The sequence below is a fragment of the Hyperolius riggenbachi genome, chromosome 6 (genome assembly GCF_040937935.1).
Source record: "Hyperolius riggenbachi isolate aHypRig1 chromosome 6, aHypRig1.pri, whole genome shotgun sequence".
NCBI classification, from domain to species: domain Eukaryota; kingdom Metazoa; phylum Chordata; class Amphibia; order Anura; family Hyperoliidae; genus Hyperolius; species Hyperolius riggenbachi.
The window spans coordinates 288,038,770-288,058,555 of NC_090651.1; the positions used below are offsets into that span (position 1 = coordinate 288,038,770).

Here is a 19,786-nt window from a genome sequence, read left to right on the forward strand (position 1 = left end):
AAAAAAATCTACAAATAGCCTTGTGACCGCTACATCTTCTTCCTGACAGATCCAAAGCAAAGCAAAATGACGCAATTTTATAGTTACATAGTGTTTATTCTTCTCGACCAGTAACCCCTGATTCTTGTCAAGAATTGTCCACCCCCTATTTGTGTACCCTGCATAGGCAGTCTTTACAGCATCAGTTGTAATATGCTTGTGCGGCACTGTGCAACTGAACAATCAGAGCTGGATTTACAGCTCAGGAGCCTGCAGGCATAGGCGTTCTGGCGCCCTAAACCCCGCCCCTCAACTCAGGCCACACTCCCATATTAGATAGGCATCCCTCCTCCTTATTTGGTAACCCCATTAATCTATGTAGTAGATGTGTCCCCCACCCCAAGTATAGGGAGCCACCTCAGTATTAAGTATCCCCCCAATTGGTAGGTGGACACTTTGGGAGGGTTGCCGCCTCTCCTACATAAGGAACCTGTAGGCACATGCCTACAATGCCTTATGGTGAATCCTGCCCTGCAATTATTTGCTTCATAGATGGGTGGGTAGGTGCTTCATGTCCTAAATCATCACAAAAGGCCCCGTGGAGAAGAGAACCTTCATTGTGTAACCACTATATTTCTGCATTATATGATGAGCTGCTTAGCAGTAGCAGAAGAATATTGTACCTTGTTATTCACCAGTAAGAGCAGAACGTTGTGAACCCTGGTGGTATAGCATTCATTGGCTAACTTGCAAAGTGTAAAGGGCTTTGGGTACTGTGTAGATTGCTGTCTAAAATGTCAGCACTTCTACTTTGCTTACTGTATACCTGAATGAGAGATAGCCAAATACGCAGAGTAGAACATGAATGAAACATGGAAGAAGCATCATAAGATGCCAGACCTGCTTCCCTCCCTCATTTCCTCAAGGCACGCTTTGTGTACATCCACCTCTTACTGCACATGGCAATTCTCAATCCAGACAGGTTGAGCAATACACAACTGTAGGAAGTGTGTGCTGGGTGGGATGGAGTTGAAAAATAGATGGGGAAAGGGGGGGGGGGGGAGTTTTGGATGCTAAAAAAAAAAAAAAAACATGGTATGAACATTGAGTCACATCAATGACATATGCCTTCAGGCTTACTTTAAAGCCCTGGTTCAGTGTGTCATTATTTTGATATTCAACAAAAGAATCAATTAAATGGTGGTGCATCTAACCTTGATGCACCATACTGACACTCACTGCATAGGGCTAATAAGCCTCACAAAGGCTCAACTGTGCTCATTGCAGTTGAACAGGTGCATTAACCACTTGAGGACTGCAGGGCTAAACCCCCTAGTGACCAGGCCATTTTTAGCTAAATTGGCCACTGCAGCTTTAAGGCCAAGCTGCAGGGCCGCACAACTCAGCACACAAGTGATCCCCCCCCCCCTTTTCTCCCCACCAACAGAGCTCTCTGTTGGTGGGGTCTGATCGCTCCCTTCATGTTTATTTTTTTTTAAATAAATATTATTGTTATGGGATTTTAGAAAAAAAAACCTGTTTCTTTAAATTTATTCCCTTCCTCCCTCCCTCCCTCCCTCCCTCCCCACAGCCGGCCAATTATGGCGATCGGCTGTCATAGGCTTCTGCCTATGAGAGCCGATCGCTCTCTTGTCCCCCATGGGGACAGCCGTGTCACACGGCTGTCCCCAGTGCAGCGCTGCTGCTCATCGCAGCGCTGCACCTAGTAAATAGACGGCGTAATCGCCGTCTAACAGTCTCCCGAGCGGCAATAGCCGCTCGGAGACTGAAGGCGGGGCTCCGCCCTCCGAGCATGAGTTGCGCGCGCACCATGCGCGCGATCTCATGCTAAACAGAGCCCCAGGACTTTACGCCAATTGGCGTTAGGCGGTCCTGGGGCTGCCGCCGCGGCCACGCCTACTGACGTGACGCGGGCGGCAGGAGGTTAAGAACCAATGCATCTCACAATACAAATAATGGAAGCAAATCCATGCGTTACACATTATTCAACTTATTAGGGGACCTTACCCTTTTCTTATTGAGAGGGACATCAGTTCCATAGCAGGGACGGCTCATGCAGCCTTCTCTCGGGGTCCCCACCTTAACATAAGTTTAAAATCCCCCAACATTATGGGAACATGCTAGCAGCATTGACTTGGGAGCAGCAGGCCATACAAAGGGGAAGGGGTGTGGCGTGGGCGGCGCCCCAGGTACTCTCACCGCCTGGGGACGCCGTCCACAACCCCAACCCAAAGAGGACAGAAATACAAATATATTCAACAAAAGAATCAATGAAATGGTCGCGCATCTAACCAAGATGATTGAAATGTGTATTATAGTACATTTGCATTAATTAGTGATGCAGAAACTGTTGTAGATTGCACGTCTGTACTTTTTGAAAGAAATATATTGAAAAAAAACCTCTCTGACACGCAGCATCCAGTAGCTCCTTATTGCCAAGAGAGTAGGAATTCCTTTCTGAGCAACCGATCACTTGACCCAGGCCACCTCCTCCCACTGCTAAGAGAGATTTTTTGAGTTCAGCATTGACACTTTTTAAAGCCATGTTTCCTTTCTAATCATACCGACCTGCCTGCAATAATAAGCCATTTCACACAACTCTTTTATTTCACTTTCTACATTGTAAAGTAGGTTATATGCCACATGTAAGCATTCAAAAACACAAGTCTGAACAGGGCTTTAACGTTAAAGGAAATATATGTATGTATTCTAAATAAATGTTGATTTGCCAATGAAATCCCTATTCGTGAATTCTGCTTGCAGTAACTTCATCCTGTTCCCCTGGGAGTTCCAGCAGACCATCCTCACCAAACTCCGGCCTCCATTCCAATAGTCCTGGAATCTCTTTGAACAGTTCAAAGTCCAGTATGAATACCTCTAACTACAGCTCATCTGGGTGAGGCTCTTTTGTTTTCTTATCCTATACAGGTAGTGTGTCTGCACAATGCAGTGTACAAAGCTATGGCTATCTCTTCATGCTCAAATGTAAGAAATACAGTATATATAACACATGCTTGTCATGATTTGGATCATCACAATCCATTTAAAGGGACACTATAGTGAAACGACTAAAACATACATTTAAAAAAATAATTTGACAGTACGATAAAATATGTATGGGGTAAATTAAGACAATGGACTTGATTCACTAAGACAATTAGCATGCCTTATCAGAGTTAACACGCCTTATCAAATTTAACATGCATTATCAGAGGTAACACACCTTATCAGAGTAGCACAGGGAGCGCTACACACTTGTACCTGCTAATTGACAATGATTGGGCCAATCAAAGTGCAGGGATAATGTCCTTTAAAGTTATTGGACCCGCAGGGGCTCAGGGCAGGACGAGTGGAGCTCCCGTCACTGCCAATTAGCAGGCATAAGTTCGTAGCGCTCGCTAAGCTACTATGATAAGGCATGTTAACTCTGATAAGGCGTGTTAACTTTGATGAGGCTTGTTAATTCTGATAAGGCGTGCTATTTGTCTTAGTGAATAAAGCCCATTGTCCCTTATGCAATTCAATTTTTATTATTATTATTTACTATTTATATAACCCCAACACCTTCCACAGCACTGTACAGAGTATATTGTCTTGTCCAGTGGCATAGCAATGGGGTTGCAGAGGTAGCGACTGCATCGGGGCCCTTGGGTCAGAGGGGCCCTCCCTCCCATCCCCTACTTGCACCTCTGACGCTATTGTTGTCCTTGGCAGGTTTTGGATGCGCGTATCAATTGTTATGTATAGAGTGCATTGGTGGCCCCATGTAAAACTTGCACTGGGGTCCATAGCTCCTTAGCTACCCCACTGGTCTTGTCACTTAACTGTCCCCTCACAGGGGCTCACAATCTAATCACTACCATAGTCATATGTCTATTAATGTATCGTCTAATGCATCTATCATAGTCTAGGGCTGATTAACAGGGAAGCCAATTAACTTTTCTGTATTTCTTTGGGATGTGGAAGGAAACTGGAGTGCCTGGAGGAAAACCATGCAAATATGGGGAGAACAAACTCCATGCAGATAGTGCCCTGGCCGGGATTCAAACCAGGGACCCAGCGTTGCAGGGTGAGAGTGCTAACCACTACGCCACCGTGCTGCCCACTATGCCACTGTGCTGATGTGCTGCTTTATCCTGACATTTGACCTAGGAGATAATTTTCATCTTCTATTTAAAATAACTTTTCAGCACTTTCCAATTGAAAAAGTACTGTCAAAATTATGACAGTACAAACGCCTGATTATCAGCTTGGATGGTTGTTAATAGCCGCCTTTAAAGGACCACTACAGTGAGAAAAAAAATAAGCAGTTAAAAGCTGACAGAACCGACAGGTTTTGGACTAGTCCATCTCCTCATATGGGATTCTCAGGGTTTTCTTTGTTTTCAACAGCATTTCCTGAAAAAATAGTAAGATACCAGCCAGCCTCCTTAATCATTATTTTGGCAGTTAGACTTAGACACTGTCATTGAGGAAATGCTTTTGAAAACAAGGTAAACACTGAGAATCCCCCATGAGGAGATGGTCTAGACCAAAACCTGTCGGTTCTGTCAAATTTTTAACTCCTTACTTTTTTTTCACTGTAGTTGTCCTTTAATCAAGCATGTTTTCGAAGCTTTAGCGAGGTTCTGACAAGATCGGCAGACAATTTGGCCAAAAAGTCGCATTAGGCGAGAGCAAGGATTTTCTGTAACAACAAACAGTAATAATTTAAGCGTTATAACTGACAGGCCTGAAGAATAGGGCCTTACGTACTTACTGTTTTTATTTACCTCATATGTATTTTATTTTACTGTTAAATTATTTTTGTAATTTAAATTTTAGTAATTTCAGTATAGCGCCCCTTTTAGAAAAACCAGGATGGCCACAGGCAGTACATTGGAAGTTCTGATTATCTGTCTGCATAAAGTCAAAACTATGCTTAGTTTCTTTGTAGCCAAAGGCCGACAAGAATAATGATCAGGGCCGGTTCTCTCATGAAGCAAGGAGAAAAATTTGCATCAGGCGCAAAGATTACAGGAGCAGCATGTTTGTACTGTGTTTACACTAACAGCATGCAGTCAGAGTAGGAGGAGAAGCAAGAAGAGAGTGAGGGAGATGAAGAGGTCATCATTGAGGAAAAGCAACTTGTGCTGTGTGAGGAGTCTGACAGCGAGTGAAGAGGGGGGAGGCAGGAGAGCAGCAGTGTTTCATTTGACTTGCACAGCAGAAGGGAGCAGGTAGCACTGCTGACCTGACTGAGGAGGACTCACAGCCAGCCAGTGTGCTATTGTGTTTAGCTGAAGCATGTCATGTGAGAGCATTAAATGAAGCAGAGTAAATTGTTGGATGCTGTGCAATCATTCCAAATCGGGGGGGGGTTCACATCCTCAAAAGTTTGCCTCAGGCAGCAAAAAATCTAGAACCAGCCCTGATAATGATCGATACCACAGGGCCATAATTGCTACAAATTTTACTTACCGCAGTTTATAAACGTAGAACCAACAATGCATCATACTGACACTCTTCTCATGGAACTCTGCCTTCTCTCTGCTTAATGGCAAAGCCTAGAAAGCTTGACATGACTTAGTTGGCAAATACACATTTCTGTAGTAAACAGAAAAAGCAGATCTTATTTTAGAGGTCTGAAAACGGATTACGGTATATTTAGAGATACGTTTTGATGCCTGCGTGCCTCTTTTTGTTATAAAGCCATTTTACTAAGGTACCTATGGTTTTGGCATAATTTCAATAGGTCCAAAATCATTTGTGCACTACATGTTCTATAGTAGATGTAAAGTATAAATTGGTGAATAAATGTGGAATCTGGTTGAATATCCTCGTTTATTTTTTTTTCAAAGCTTAGTTCTCTTATTTGCAAAATATTCTACTGTTTAATTTTTTAGGTTTTTTTTTTCTTTAAGTGTAAATATAAATGTTGTATTTTTAACAAAAAAATGTTATAATGTGTAATTTTGCTATTCATAAGAAGTCATGTTTTCCTAAAAAACAATCTCAAATTCAGATGGATAACTCAAAGCAGGCCTAGATTTACATCACAGAAGCCCATAAGCACAGATGTCCTGGCACCTTAGACTCCGCCCTCTATGAGACTACAAACCTCAGCCAAACCACACCGCAAGTGTGCTAACTGGCCCAACTGTCACTTCTCCCCCTTACTTCCTTTGCCCATCAAAGGTAGCTACAGATGCCTCTTAGTGTTAGGTTGTATTTCCCTTTAAAATGCATAGAAATTAAGTAATTAATGAAAACAAATATCAATCCCAAAAAGCCCAATTGGTGGTGAAAAAAACAAGATATAGATCATTTCATTGTGATTAGTAGTGATTAAGCTATTGGCAAATGAAAGGGTTGAGCACGGAAAGGTGAAAATCGCTCTTGTCCGTTAGGGTAAAAACCGCATTGGGGTGAAGTGGTTAATTAGTAAATTAGCAAAAAATAATAATTCTGAAATGAACGATAGAAATTATCACCTGGGTAGGGCAGGTCATTCATTTCTCACTCATCTTATCTATATTTTGCAGGGAAATATCCCCACATCTAAAACCACTAACTGAATGAGGAAGACAGAACACGGAAGAAGGAGAAATCGTCTGAACGGCCAGCAGTACAGTGATTATTGAAATGTGATTTACAAACCTGATTTATCAGTCGCCATCACTTCACGCTGGCGAGTTTGGTAATAGGGCATAGGGCCCATTGGAGCACATCTAAAGACAGCTGTGGAAGTTTACTCCGAACTCAGATTTCTCCAATTTCTCCAATTTCATCCCCTATGGTTTTAAGAGGGGATGAAATTGTACATAAAACCCACACATTTTATCTGCTTATTTGTCCTGGTTATCACAAGATTTTAATTATGTCCCTAGTACAAAGTATGATAACAATATATAATTTGGAAATAAAGGTGTATTTTTTTTGTTTTTTTCCACTATTTTCACGTGCACGCGCACAGCAGCAGCAGCACTGTCTGACTTATAAAAACGTCCTGGAGCCATTAAAGGAGTCATCAGGGCAAATGTAGTAAAATGAGTGGTACCTAACCTAGCCAGAGGTATCCTCAGTATTACGTTGCCCCCCACAGAAGGGAGATCTTGTCAGTAGAATGCAGAGAGTCAGGTGAATAAGCTCTCATTTACGCTCCACTGAGGACTCTGCATAGGGAAGTAGGAAGGCACTTGAGCAGAGTGAGCCACCTTGCTATTATCATACGCCTGTAGGTATGCTAAATTCGGCCCTGACTCAAAATATAAAACATTTAATACTCCTTAAACAGGCATACTGCTAAAAGGTAAATTTGCTCTAAGTAAAGTGTTGCAGTAAGACCAAACGAGGCATACAGTGAGCAGTAATCAGTGATCCACGATTCAAATAGCCTATCAAATCTAATTTTTTTAAGATGAATGCTGAGATCAGTTTAGTTTATATATGATACTGCACTTTTGCTTTTTGCTAATTGACTCTCTGAAAAAAGCTCATATACACTGTAATTCTAATTACGGAACATTCCTTTAATATAGCTATTCAAGTTTAATGTGGTTTTCAGTGGGCCGTTTTAGTCTATTTAAAGTGTAATGCCACTTTTGCTAAAAAGTTGATATACCATTTAGCACTGCTGCATAATCCATTTTATACTTCAGCGTTACAGCCTGCAATCAAGTTTTGTAAACTTCTGAAAATTACAGAGCTTACTTGCTGGCAACTAAGACAACAGTGTATTGCTTGATGAATATAAGGTCCCAAGCTGTTCATTGCTCTGTCATTGGTTGCCTGCTTTCCCAGAAATCTGAGTTCGGAGTAAACTTCCACAGCTGTCTTTAGATGTGCTCCAATGGGCCCTATGCCCTATTACCAAACTCGCCAGCGTGAAGTGATGGCGACTGATAAATCAGGTTTGTAAATCACATTTCAATAATCACTGTACTGCTGGCCGTTCAGACGATTTCTCCTTCTTCCGTGTTCTGTCTTCCTCATTCAGTTAGTGGTTTTAGATGTGGGGATATTTCCCTGCAAAATATAGATAAGATGAGTGAGAAATGAATGACCTGCCCTACCCAGGTGATAATTTCTATCGTTCATTTCAGAATTATTATTTTTTGCTAATTTACTAATTAACCACTTCACCCCAATGCGGTTTTTACCCTAACGGACAAGAGCGATTTTCACCTTTCCGTGCTCAACCCTTTCATTTGCCAATAGCTTAATCACTACTAATCACAATGAAATGATCTATATCTTGTTTTTTTCACCACCAATTGGGCTTTTTGGGATTGATATTTGTTTTCATTAATTACTTAATTTCTATGCATTTTAAAGGGAAATACAAGGAAAAAATGAGAAAAATACACTATTTCTCCAATTTCATCCCCTATGGTTTTAAGAGGGGATGAAATTGTACATAAAACCCACACATTTTATCTGCTTATTTGTCCTGGTTATCACAAGATTTTAATTATGTCCCTAGTACAAAGTATGATAACAATATATAATTTGGAAATAAAGGTGTATTTTTTTTGTTTTTTTCCACTATTTTCACGTGCACGCGCACAGCAGCAGCAGCACTGTCTGACTTATAAAAACGTCCTGGAGCCATTAAAGGAGTCATCAGGGCAAATGTAGTAAAATGAGTGGTACTTACCAGGGGCTTCCTCCAGCCCCAAGCTCCTAGGACCTCCCTCGCCGCAGCTCTGCCCGCAGCCGTTCGCCGGAGCTCCGACCCGATCCCCTGCGATGACGTGAGAGCGACCTGGAGGTCGCTCTGTACTGCGCCTGCGCGATCGACGCTGTCAATCACCGCCACGTGGGCCGGAGTGGACTGCACAGGCGCAGAACTACTGGTCGCTCTGACGTCATCGCCGGGGACCGGGTCGGAGCTCCGGCGAACGGCTGCGGGCAGAGCTGCGGCGAGGGAGGTCTTGGGAGCTTGGGGCTGGAGGAAGCCCCCAGTAAGTACCACTCATTTTACTAGATTTGCCCTGTGACTGCTGTGACTGAATGAGGATAGCCGAGGTCATTAGCACACGAATGGAGTCACCTGGGGGGATGGCAAGTGAGGCAACGGTGTTAATGGGGCTGCTGGTTAGGTAAGTATCTGTTTTTTAATGGAGGTTCACCACTGGTTTACGTTAAGAATGTACTAGACATTTGATCTGGTTGATCTTGCTTGCTGAAAAAAGCAATTTGCCAAGGGAGATTTTATGACAGATCACTTATGATTTCCATAAAAGTGTTGGGGATGTTATTCCCAAATGTACACTACTACGAGTTGTTCAACAACTAGTTTATATTTGTTTTGTTTCCGATTGATAACGTGATGTCTTTATTTATGCAGGCCCTGGTATCGATGGAATCATCCAACATACCTCCACTGAAGAACGCCTCTTGTAGCGTTGGGATGCCTTTTCACTGACGAGTGCGCTGCCATTTCTTCACAGTCACTGCCTTCAGTAGCTGGAGGCTGAACTATTCCAGACTTAAAGCTGCAGACCTTACAGCAAAACAATGAGTTGAAGAAGCTTTGAAATTGTGTCTCCTTTTCTAGGACTGGAGTTCAAGATTTTATATTTCAACTTCTCTGTAGCTTTATGTTTACAAGTTACAACCATCTTTGTAAAACATTTGACTCTTTAAAATAATGGAAATTTTTTTTACTTACTTTTTTCTTCAAACTTTTACTTAACTAATGTTTTCCAGTTCAGGATTTCCTAGTGACCACTACATTATTTAAATTTGTACATATTTCCTTAATATTTTTACATGTGTGTTTAACAATGCCTGATAATTCAAAAGATATTTCTGAATGATGGATTCAGTTTATTTTAAAGTGTCCTTTATAAATGCTGCATATGGTGATGAGGGGTCAACCAATATTTTCTACAGCGTGCATGTCACTATTGATGTATATATTTGAAGACATGAGGACTTTATTAAAAAGGTTGTCCAAGCAATGAGAAAACAGTGTGTGATGTTGCCTAATTTATTGAAAAAAAAAAAAAGTAAAAAGAAATGCTATTCACTTGCTGATTCTCTTGTAGCAGACTTCAGAGGGTACGAGTAGATTTATGCACTAGTTATAAAGTATAATTTTACACAAAATGGGAGGAGGCTCCCAATGTAGTATGCAATTGGTTCACTTGGGTTATGAAACAGTCTTACCTCGGGTGGGAGGTTTAAAGATAATAATTTTATTACACGGGAAAAGCTGAAGCACTTTCCTTCCAACATGGGCCTACAGAGTGCTGGCTTCTAGTAATATAGTCTATTGAAGGTTGAAGGGACAAGCTTTGAGCCATGAAATAAAATATGTGTTCCAATCACCCAATGACGTCACAGTTTCTGAAGCAATAAGGTGGACAGTCAGGAATTATCTTATGCAATCAAATACGATAGCACCTGGCTAGAGCTTCCAGGACGTTTCCCTAATTAAGGAAGACCTAGAAACATTTTTAACCTTCTTAAAGAGAATCTGTACTCTAATATTCTTACACTAAAAAGCATACCATTCTATTCCTTATTTTCACCTGTGCCCCTCTGTGCTGTTTCTGCCACTCTCTGCTGCAATCCTGGCTTGTAATGAACAGTTTTAGGCAGTGTTTACAAACAAACTAACCAGCTTGTGATAGGCTCACATAAACAGAGTGTGTGAGTCATACAGAGTGTGCAGGGGGCCTGCAGAGGGTGTGTATCGCTTCTATCCAATCACAAGCAGCCCTGCACATTCCACACATTCAAGCCTTAGCCCGAAAGACACAACAGAGGAAAGGAGATAAGATTTATTCCAGAGACAGTGCAATTAGGAAAGGCTGCAGCAGGCCAGAGCACATGAGAACAGGCATAGGAACTTATAGGATAGAAGAACTAAGGCTGAAAAATGTGTTACAGAGTCTCTTTAAATATATATAAGGCCAGTGTTTCCCTATGAGAGTTTGCCCCATCTCAGATTCCTATATTTGGCATGGTACAGGATTGCTTGAAGGGTCTAACACAGGGGTAGGGAATCTATGGCGCGGGAGCCAGATGTGGCTCTTTTGAAGGCTACATCTGGCTCACAGTCAAAGCAGCAGGGCTTGATTCACTAAGCTAGACTGCTCAAGCAACGCAAGCTTAGTGTGGCAGCGCAAGTAAAATTTTCAAGGAAGTGCACGCTACTGCTGTAACATTTAGTACTCACTCGCACTTCCCTCCAAAACAAACGGCTGCCCCAATTGTACCATCAGGTCCAGTGACTTTGTAGAACAAGATCCTCGCACTTTGATTGGCCCAATAGGCTGCCTGTCACTTGACGGGCAGCCTATTGGGCCAAAGTTCCTAAAAAGTGAATCAACCCCCAAGTCAGCTAGCTAATTGTACAAGCTGTTGGTCGGTATTTCTCCTGTCTGGCTCTCTGGGAAATTGCTGATGTTACTAAAACCCAAGAGAAGCTGAAGACGTGTCTGACACTTCCACTGCCCGGAGGATCAACTGTATATACATCACCATGGCAACAGGGTCGTGAGCCCTTCTGTCCCAGTTTGAAACAGTGTATGGCTCTCACGGAATTACATTTTAAAATATGTGGTGTTTACGGCTCTCTCAGACAAAAAGGTTCTTGACCCCTGGTCTAACACATGTCAATATACTGTATATTTGCATGATTTGATTACGAAAAATGAAGTGTGGAAATAACCAGGTTAAAAGAAACTTTTTTTTGTGAGAAACAAACGTCTTTATTGTCCTGACTTTTCCACTGATTCAGTTAGTAATTGGAAGTCACAATTGAGAGCACATGAGGGCACATTTTTCACCTGCTTTAGCCAGGTGACAAAGCATATGGCCCATATACAATTAACTTTTTCTCCTGAGTTTTCTCCGAAGTGATATTTTCACACTGTGTCAGTCAAACACCTTGTAAACCACTGACAATCGAGAAAATACTCAAAATAATTTTGATAGTACCTTTTCACCTTCTTGTTGGTCAACTGCAAGGTGCTGAAAAGTTAATTTAAAAATAAGTTTAAAAATTATCTCCTAGGAGAAAATTCAGAGGAAAAAGTTAATTGCATATGGACCATTGTATGACATACATGGTGTCTTATTTTCACTAAACTGTGTTTGTCTGTCATTTTTTATACTTTCTACATTATTATAAACATATTTTTTGTAACCCCATATTGTATATGTATTCCCATGTAGGCAGGTGTTTCTACAATGGCTAAGCCTTCTAGTATGGGGCTCCATTGCCTGAACAATACCAGCTCACATAGTCCTTGACATGGGGGGAGAGCTCTGCAAGAGGGTAAAAGTCCTGCTACCTCCCCCCTTCAATACTCTTATGTCCATGTCATGGGCAAGGGGAGGCAAGAATAGGTCATGGTGAAGACTTACAGTGGAATCTGTAAGTCTCCAGGAGAAGGTGTATAGGAGTACATTAAGTACCACTGTTGACATTAGTGACTGTAGTTTGCAGGAAATACTGAAGACTGGAGACCAAATTTAGTGAAAATGTATTATTTATTGGTGAAAAATGCAAAAATGCACCATATACAAATGGAAAACACAGCAAATAAGTACTAACACCAGAAATGCCAAACACAAATACACAACCCTAACCAGCTAAGTGGCAACAAATACAAATACACAATATACAATGTATACAGATTGAGTGCTCACAACCTCGAAATAGAGTCTGGGAGACACAGACAGACGTACAAACCCAGGGAAGAGAGACTATGCAAACACTGTGAGCAGAAGACCCTTGAGGATGAAAGCCACTTCCTGCTGCACTGCCCCAAATATACTGCAACCAGGGACACTTACTTTAAGAAATTGTCGGAACTATTCCCAGACTTTCTCACACTAGAAGATGAGAGAAAAACATATATCCTACTAGGAGAAGAGGAATCCACAGTGACAATTGCTGCACACTATGTCACAGCATGCCACAGACTGAGAGGAGCATAACAGAACTGTAAACCTAAAAATGTCCACTGACTGCTTAGCCATTGTCCCCCTACCCCACCCCCTCCCATGTCCCCTATTTCCCCTTGCTTTGGCAATACCTGTAATGAATCTTGGTCATGCCAATAAAGCTATCTTTGATTTGATTTGATTTGATTTGATCAATGTTTACAGCTAGCAGAACAAATATCTGGAGGCAACGGGCAGGTCTAGAACAAAAATCAGACTAAACTGTGAGAAAATGAAGCACACCTGTGGTTTAAAGTGGATCCAAGATAAACTTTTACTCATTGCATAATTGTGTTCCTTTCATATAGTTTATAGGGCATTCCTCAAGCCAAATACTTTTTTTGTTTTGTTTTAATACTCTAATTCATTATAAACCAAAAAGCCTCGCCCACGGCTTTTTCAGAGAGCCTTGGCACTGTAGCAAGGGCTTAGGGGAGGTCAGTCTGGGCAGGGGGAGGAGGAGGTTACTAGCCAGAGATTTCAGAGGCAGAGGGGAGGAGGCAGGAGGAGAGCAGAGTGAATTTGTCACAGGCAGAGAGCTGTAAATGCTATCAGCTTTCCCCGTGTGTAATGTTTACAAACAACATGGCTGCTGTCATTGTATCACCGGAAGAAATAATCATATTCTGCTTAAGCTGTTTGCAGCTAGATTTGCTGTGTAAACTTATCTAAAGTTTAGATAAGATATACAGACAAGTTACTCTCGGATCTGCTTTAAAACTATGCATAACCACAGCAATCCATCCCCTGAACACCACCCACTGGTGAAATGGGACACCTGCTCGTTGGCAGTGGAAGTTCACCACAATGCAATTATAGACTGCACCCAGCAGACAAAGCTGGATATTGCTCACTTCCTGAAATTACTGAAATTGTCCACACCAGAATCTCCTTTTAATGAACCAGCCACAGCAATCCATCCCCTGAACACCACCCACTGGTGAAATGGGACACCTGCTGGTTGGCAGTGGAAGTTCACCACAATGCAATTATAGGCTGCACCCAGCAGACAAAGCTGGGTATTGCTCACTTTCTGAAATTACTGAAATTTTCCACACCAGGATCTCCTTTTAATGAACCACTGCCACTGCTGCTGACAAGACTGATAAGTGCTAAAACAGGGTGTGAGACGTGGGGATTAGTACTGGAAATTGAGTACAAATGGTGAGAGTCTGTACCAGTTTGGCAACAACCATGGAAGCAGCAGGAGCTTGGTGTTGCAGGGCTGCAGCAGGAGTCTGGTAAGGCAGGACTGAAGCATCAGGAGTTTGATGAGGAGGCACTGGAGCAGCAACAGTCTGGCAAGGAGACAAGCTGATGTATGACAGAATCCAATTGGCAGAGTCTGAATAGGTAGCTGGCAAGAATGTAACAATGTCTCTTTGGGCAATAGCCCAAAGTGCAGCACAGTCTGGCTGGACAGCAATCTGAAGCCTTGCAGATACTCGCAGGCCAATGCTTTGTAGACTTGCAGGTCGGGACTCAGGCAGACACAGGCTGGACAGCTTGCTCTTGTTTCAGAACTGGGCTGTAAACCAAAATGCAGGGTATGGCTGGATGGCAAGCTGTGCCTGTGCCAATGCTGGTAGACTTGCAGTCCATAACTCTTCAGACACTGGCTGAGCCACTGGCTGAGCCTCTGGTTGGTCCACTAACACAAAGGAAGTCTGTAGCTCTGCTGAACTAGCAGGCTGGGGCTCTGCTGGACTGGCAGGCCTGGACTCTGCTGGAGAGAAATCTGGTGGAGTAGCAGCCTAGAAAGCAGTAATGTTGGCTGCTGGTTGAAGTGGCGTAATGTCGGAGAGGATCGTCGGTTGTGGCTAGAGCAGAGTCATGTCAGCTGCTGGCTGGAGCAGAGTGATCTCAGCTGCTGTATTGAGGCAGGGAACACACTTGACTGTTTTCGTATGCGTTTTCTGCACAGAAAAACTGAGAACTCATGTTAATCAATGGGCTAGTACACACTTAATATTTTGTTCGCGCGCAGAAAAAAACTGACATTCTGCATCATGACTCTGCACATTTTGTCAGTTTTTTTGTATCAATTACATCAGCTGCTATGAAAAAACGCGCGCGTTTTCCTGCATAGAGACACACTTGCTGTGCAGAAAAAGTATGAAGGAAAACGCGCGTAGAAAACTGAAAGACAAGTGTGTTCCCGCCTGAGTGGAGTGATTTCATCTGCTGGCTGGAGCGAAGTGATGTCGGCTGCTAATGGAAACAGAGTGGCCTTGGTGAATGGCTGAAATGGAGTTATGTCTTTCTGCTTTATGCCTTGACAAAGGGGACCCTAAGTGGCCCCGAAACGATTGTCAGCCTTGCAGTTCTGACATTGTGACAGTGTATATTGCAAGTATATGTGAGGGGACAATAAAAGTTTGCACATTGTTCCGGCAAGTCTGTGTGTGGACTCCTCTTTTGAACTTCCATATTGAGCAGCCGTGGAGTCTGGCACCAGCATCCACACCCCTTGGGGGTTCTTCTATTGGATTGAAATGGAGTTGAGTCAGCTGCTGGCTGGAACAGCGTGATGTCCACCGTAGGCTGGAACTGAGTAATATCAGTTGTAGGTTGAAAAAAAGTGCCACAGAATGTTTGGCACTTTTTAAATCAATAATAATAATTTTGGCTGGAACAGAGATGTTGGCTAAAGGCTGGAGCAGAGTGATATCAGCTACTGACTAGAACGTTGTAATGTTGGCTGACGGCTGGAACAAAGTGATGTCAGTGGCATGCTGAAAAGTGTGCAGAAAAGAGTAATATCGGCTGAAGGCTGGGCTGATTTAGCTGACGATCGAGTAGAAATGGCTGGAGTTGGTGCAGTCTTGGCTAATATGACTGGAGTCGGTGCAGGCTGAGCTGAGTTGCTGGAGTTGGGGAAAGGGGGGGGGGGGGGTTAGATACATGGAAATGAGCCAAATAACTATAGCAGTTGTTAAACCTCTAGCCAGAAAGAGAAACCTGCCACAGGCCAAACTACATGGATAAATTGTATTCAAGTTCTAGAGAGTGATTTAAGGCTTTGTTGACAATCACTTCATTAGCAGCACGCTGAGAATGATTCACCAGCCCTGTCACACTGTACTTCTTGAAAACAGGACTAGCGTGTGACAGATTTATTATAGCAAGGCAGCTTGATTTGGAGATTTCACAATTATGCCACTACCTGTGTAAAAAATAGATGCTTTAGACAGCTTCTTGCTAGTGCACATGCAATTAGAAATCTGCACAAACATCACATGCTAATTGAACATGCAATTAGAAATCTGTGCTGTTTGCCCACATTTCTGTTGTAGATTGTAGAAACTGATGTCGCTAACAGTTTGATTCAATACGAACATTAAAGAGCATAAGTGATTGTTTTACCTGGCCAGAATGCTTTGAAAATTGAGGAAAGGAGAAGGTGCCCAACGCAGAGAGACTTGGACAGCGACTCCTTCATCACCTGAAGAAGTGGGTACTATCTGCGAAACACGTTGCAAAGTGGAGTGCACTCCAATGAAGTATTGTGTTTTTGTCTAAACAGTCAGACCAATTGTGTCATCTGTTGGGAGGTTAGTCCACCACTACCACTCATTGTTTTTAGTGTAGTTTACTTTTTTTTAGCACCTCTCCCATTTCTGCATAGTCAATTGTCCACCCTGCTGGAGGAGTGTTACCCCTTGCTTTCAGCTACTACAGAGATATTTTCAACTACTACAGACTTCTCCCCCCCCCCCCCTTACAGTGTTGCCTTTGCGGTAAACCACACTTATGAGTTTTATTTTAATTGTTTGATTTATACAAAAACACATCTGAGCTCTATGAAATAAAAAAAACAACTTACCTGGGCTCCCTCCAGCCCCTGCCAGCTGTCCTGTGCCCTCGCCGCAGCTTTGCTCACTGCCGGTGGCCCGGGGTCCCCTCCGGCGCAGCATGTCCACTGCGCCTGCGGCTTTCAGAGCCGCACTGACATCATCCAGACTGTACTGCGCAGGTGCAGTAGTTCTGCGCCTGCACAGTAGAGTTCGGATGACGTCAGCGAGACCAGTGAGCCCCATGCTGGAGTGCAGGAGAAGCCGACCCGGAAGTCAACCTGGCGAGGTCGACATCTCCACCGGAGGGGACCGGGAGCCACCGGAGCTGCAGTGAGGGCACAGGATGGATGCAGGGGGCTGGAGGAAGACCCAGGTAAGTGGATTTTTTTTATTTTTAAAGTGCTCGGACTTTAACCACTTCCGGATTCTCGGAGCGTATATACACGCCCCTGAATCCAGAAGTGTATACCATACGAGCGGCCGTTCCATGTCAGCTCACGGAGGGTGTCTCCGTGAACACCCTGCAAGCCGATCGGCGGCTCGCAGGGTAAATGTAAACACACGGGGAAGATCTTCCCCGGTGTTTACATGTATACGGCGCTGCTGCGCAGCAGCGCCGTAGAGGAGATCGGCGATCCCCGGCCTCTGATTGGCCGGGGATCACCGGCATCTGATAGGCTAAAGCCTATCCCATCAGGCGCAGGACGGATTTCCGTCCTGCGCCGCTCACAGGGGGAGGGAGAGGGAGGGAAGGGGAAGGAGGCCAGGAAGCGCTGCGGAGGGGGGCTTTGAAGAGCCCCCCCCCGCAAGCGCAAGCAGCCGGCGGCGATCAGACCCCCCCAGCAGGACATCCCCCTAGTGGGGAAAAAAGGGGGGAAGTCTGATCGCCCTGGCTGCTAGCTGATCTGTGCTGTGGGCTGGAGAGCCCACGCTGCACAGATCAGCATAAAATGTCATGGTGTGGAAGTGGTTAAAATATCACTGCAGTCTTCTACCTGTCCGTTTACAGTCCATTATCAGCCAAACAAGTAAAAAAAAAAAAAAATACGTTAAAGAGAAATTACAGTGAAAATTATGTAATAAAAATTAAGTCAGTGTTTGCCCATTGTAAAATCTTTCCTCTCCCTAAATTCCATTCTGACATTTATCACATGATGACATTTTTACTGCTGGCAGGCGATGTCAGTAGAAGGAGATGCTGCTTGTTTTTTTTAGCAGTTGGAAACTGCTTCCCGCAATGCAACAAGGCTCCTGACATCACACCATGGGAGGGGTTGTACCACAATATCAGCCATACAGATCCCCCTGATTTCTCACGGGAAAGGGGGTGTCAGCTACTGATTGGGATAAGGTTCAACTCCTGGCTACGGTTTCTCTTTAAAGAGACACTGAAGCGAGAATAATTCTCGCTTCAGAGCTCATAGTTAGCAGGGGCACGTGTGTCCCTGCTAAAACGCCACTATCCCGAGGCTAAACGGGGTTCCCTTCACCCCCAACCCCCCCCCCCCCCCCCGCAAAATCAACGACCAAATTGGTAGTAGATTTTGCTGCTCCTAGAGGCAGGGCTAACGGCTGCAGCCCTGCCTCCAGTCGCGTCTATCAACGGCGCATCGCCGCCTCTCCCCCGCCCCTCTCAGTGAAGGAAGACTGAGAGGGGCGGGGGAGAGTCGGAGATACGCGCTGGCAGACGCGCGTGGGGCAGGGCTGCGGCGGTTAGCCCTGCCTCAATCAGGATGAGATCCCCGGCTGCACGGAGGGGATTTCGGGGGGTAAGGGACCCCCGTTTAGCCGCGGGATAGCGGCGGCGATTTAGCAGGGGCATGCATGCCCCTGCTATCTATGAGGTCTGAAGCGAGATTCATTCTCGCTTCAGACTCTCTTTAACAACGTAACAAAGTACATAATTATTGTAAAAATGAAGCACTTTTTTATTACATTATTTTCACTGTAGTTCCTCTTTAACGTATATGTTGTTTTTTTTTTGTTTTTTTGTACTTGTATACCTAAAATACGGTCTGCTTTTCATGCAAGTCCTACAAATAAACATTTATTTATTGAGGAAAACTATCCAGAGTTAAGGTGGCCGCACATCAGGCGACTTGGCCACTGATCTACCATCCGATTCGATTAATATAATGGAATCGGATGAAAATCGGTGCTGCCAAGAGCATGCCATTTTGACAATGCATGTATTGATCGGACATGTTGCAAGATGTCGGGCCGACGTGCGCTGCTGTGACGACCTGCGCTATTGGGACGAGCGACAAATGTGACCGCCGCTGTCCCCACTAATGTAAAATGTGCCCCTTCCCTGTACCCAGTGCATATTGATCGGACATGTTGCAAGATGTCGGGCCGACGTGCGCTGCGGTACCGACGTGCGCTATTGGGACGAGCGACAAATGTGACCGCCACTGTCCCCACTAGTGTAAAATGTGCCCCTTCCCTGTACCCAGTGCATGTACACTTTACCTGTCGATGTCCACTGCTGGCACTATTTATTCCATACACGCCCCACATGTGTGTGACATCACAACGTAGGCACATTTTATACTAGGGGGAATAGTGCCGAGGGTGCGGCGAGGGGATATCACTAGGCTGATACTAGCAAGATTTCATGCTGAAATCGATCAGGAATTGGCCTGCGGTGTATAGGCAGCTGACAGATCTCTCTACGATCAGGGAGAGATCTGTCTGTTGGTCGAATCTGCCCATCATCACTAGATGTACGGCCACTTTTACATATACACTGTATGACAAAAGCTTGCCAACTACTAAGATTATCAGGTAATTTGAAGGGGACAATAGGGTTAGGTGTTTCAAACATGTGAGATTACAATCAGGTGTATGTTTGGAAAGTCCTGCATCATTTAAGAACATAAATACCTGTTTCCACAATCTACAGTTAGTATATTAATGATAATAATGATGCTAACATTTGTATAACACTTTCTCCAGACCCCAAGCTCTTGAGAGCTGCAGCCACTAAGAGAGCTCAACAGGCCACCCTGCAGTGTAAGGGAGTCTTGCCATAGGATTCCTTA

The 19,786-nt window shown here is 43.9% G+C and overlaps 1 protein-coding gene across 2 annotated transcripts in view; it reads left to right on the plus strand.

The window, feature by feature from the left end:
* Nucleotides 1-9,955, plus strand: part of POU2F3 (POU class 2 homeobox 3) — a 155,752-nt gene extending 145,797 nt beyond the window's left edge. For both annotated transcript variants that reach the window (XM_068242873.1, XM_068242874.1), the window contains exons 12-13: nt 2,764-2,896; nt 9,332-9,955. In XM_068242873.1, coding sequence (XP_068098974.1) covers nt 2,764-2,896; nt 9,332-9,371 — 173 coding nt within the window. In that variant the 3' untranslated portion in view covers nt 9,372-9,955. The remainder of the gene's footprint in view (nt 1-2,763; nt 2,897-9,331) is intronic.
* Nucleotides 9,956-19,786: the final 9,831 nt, after the last annotated feature.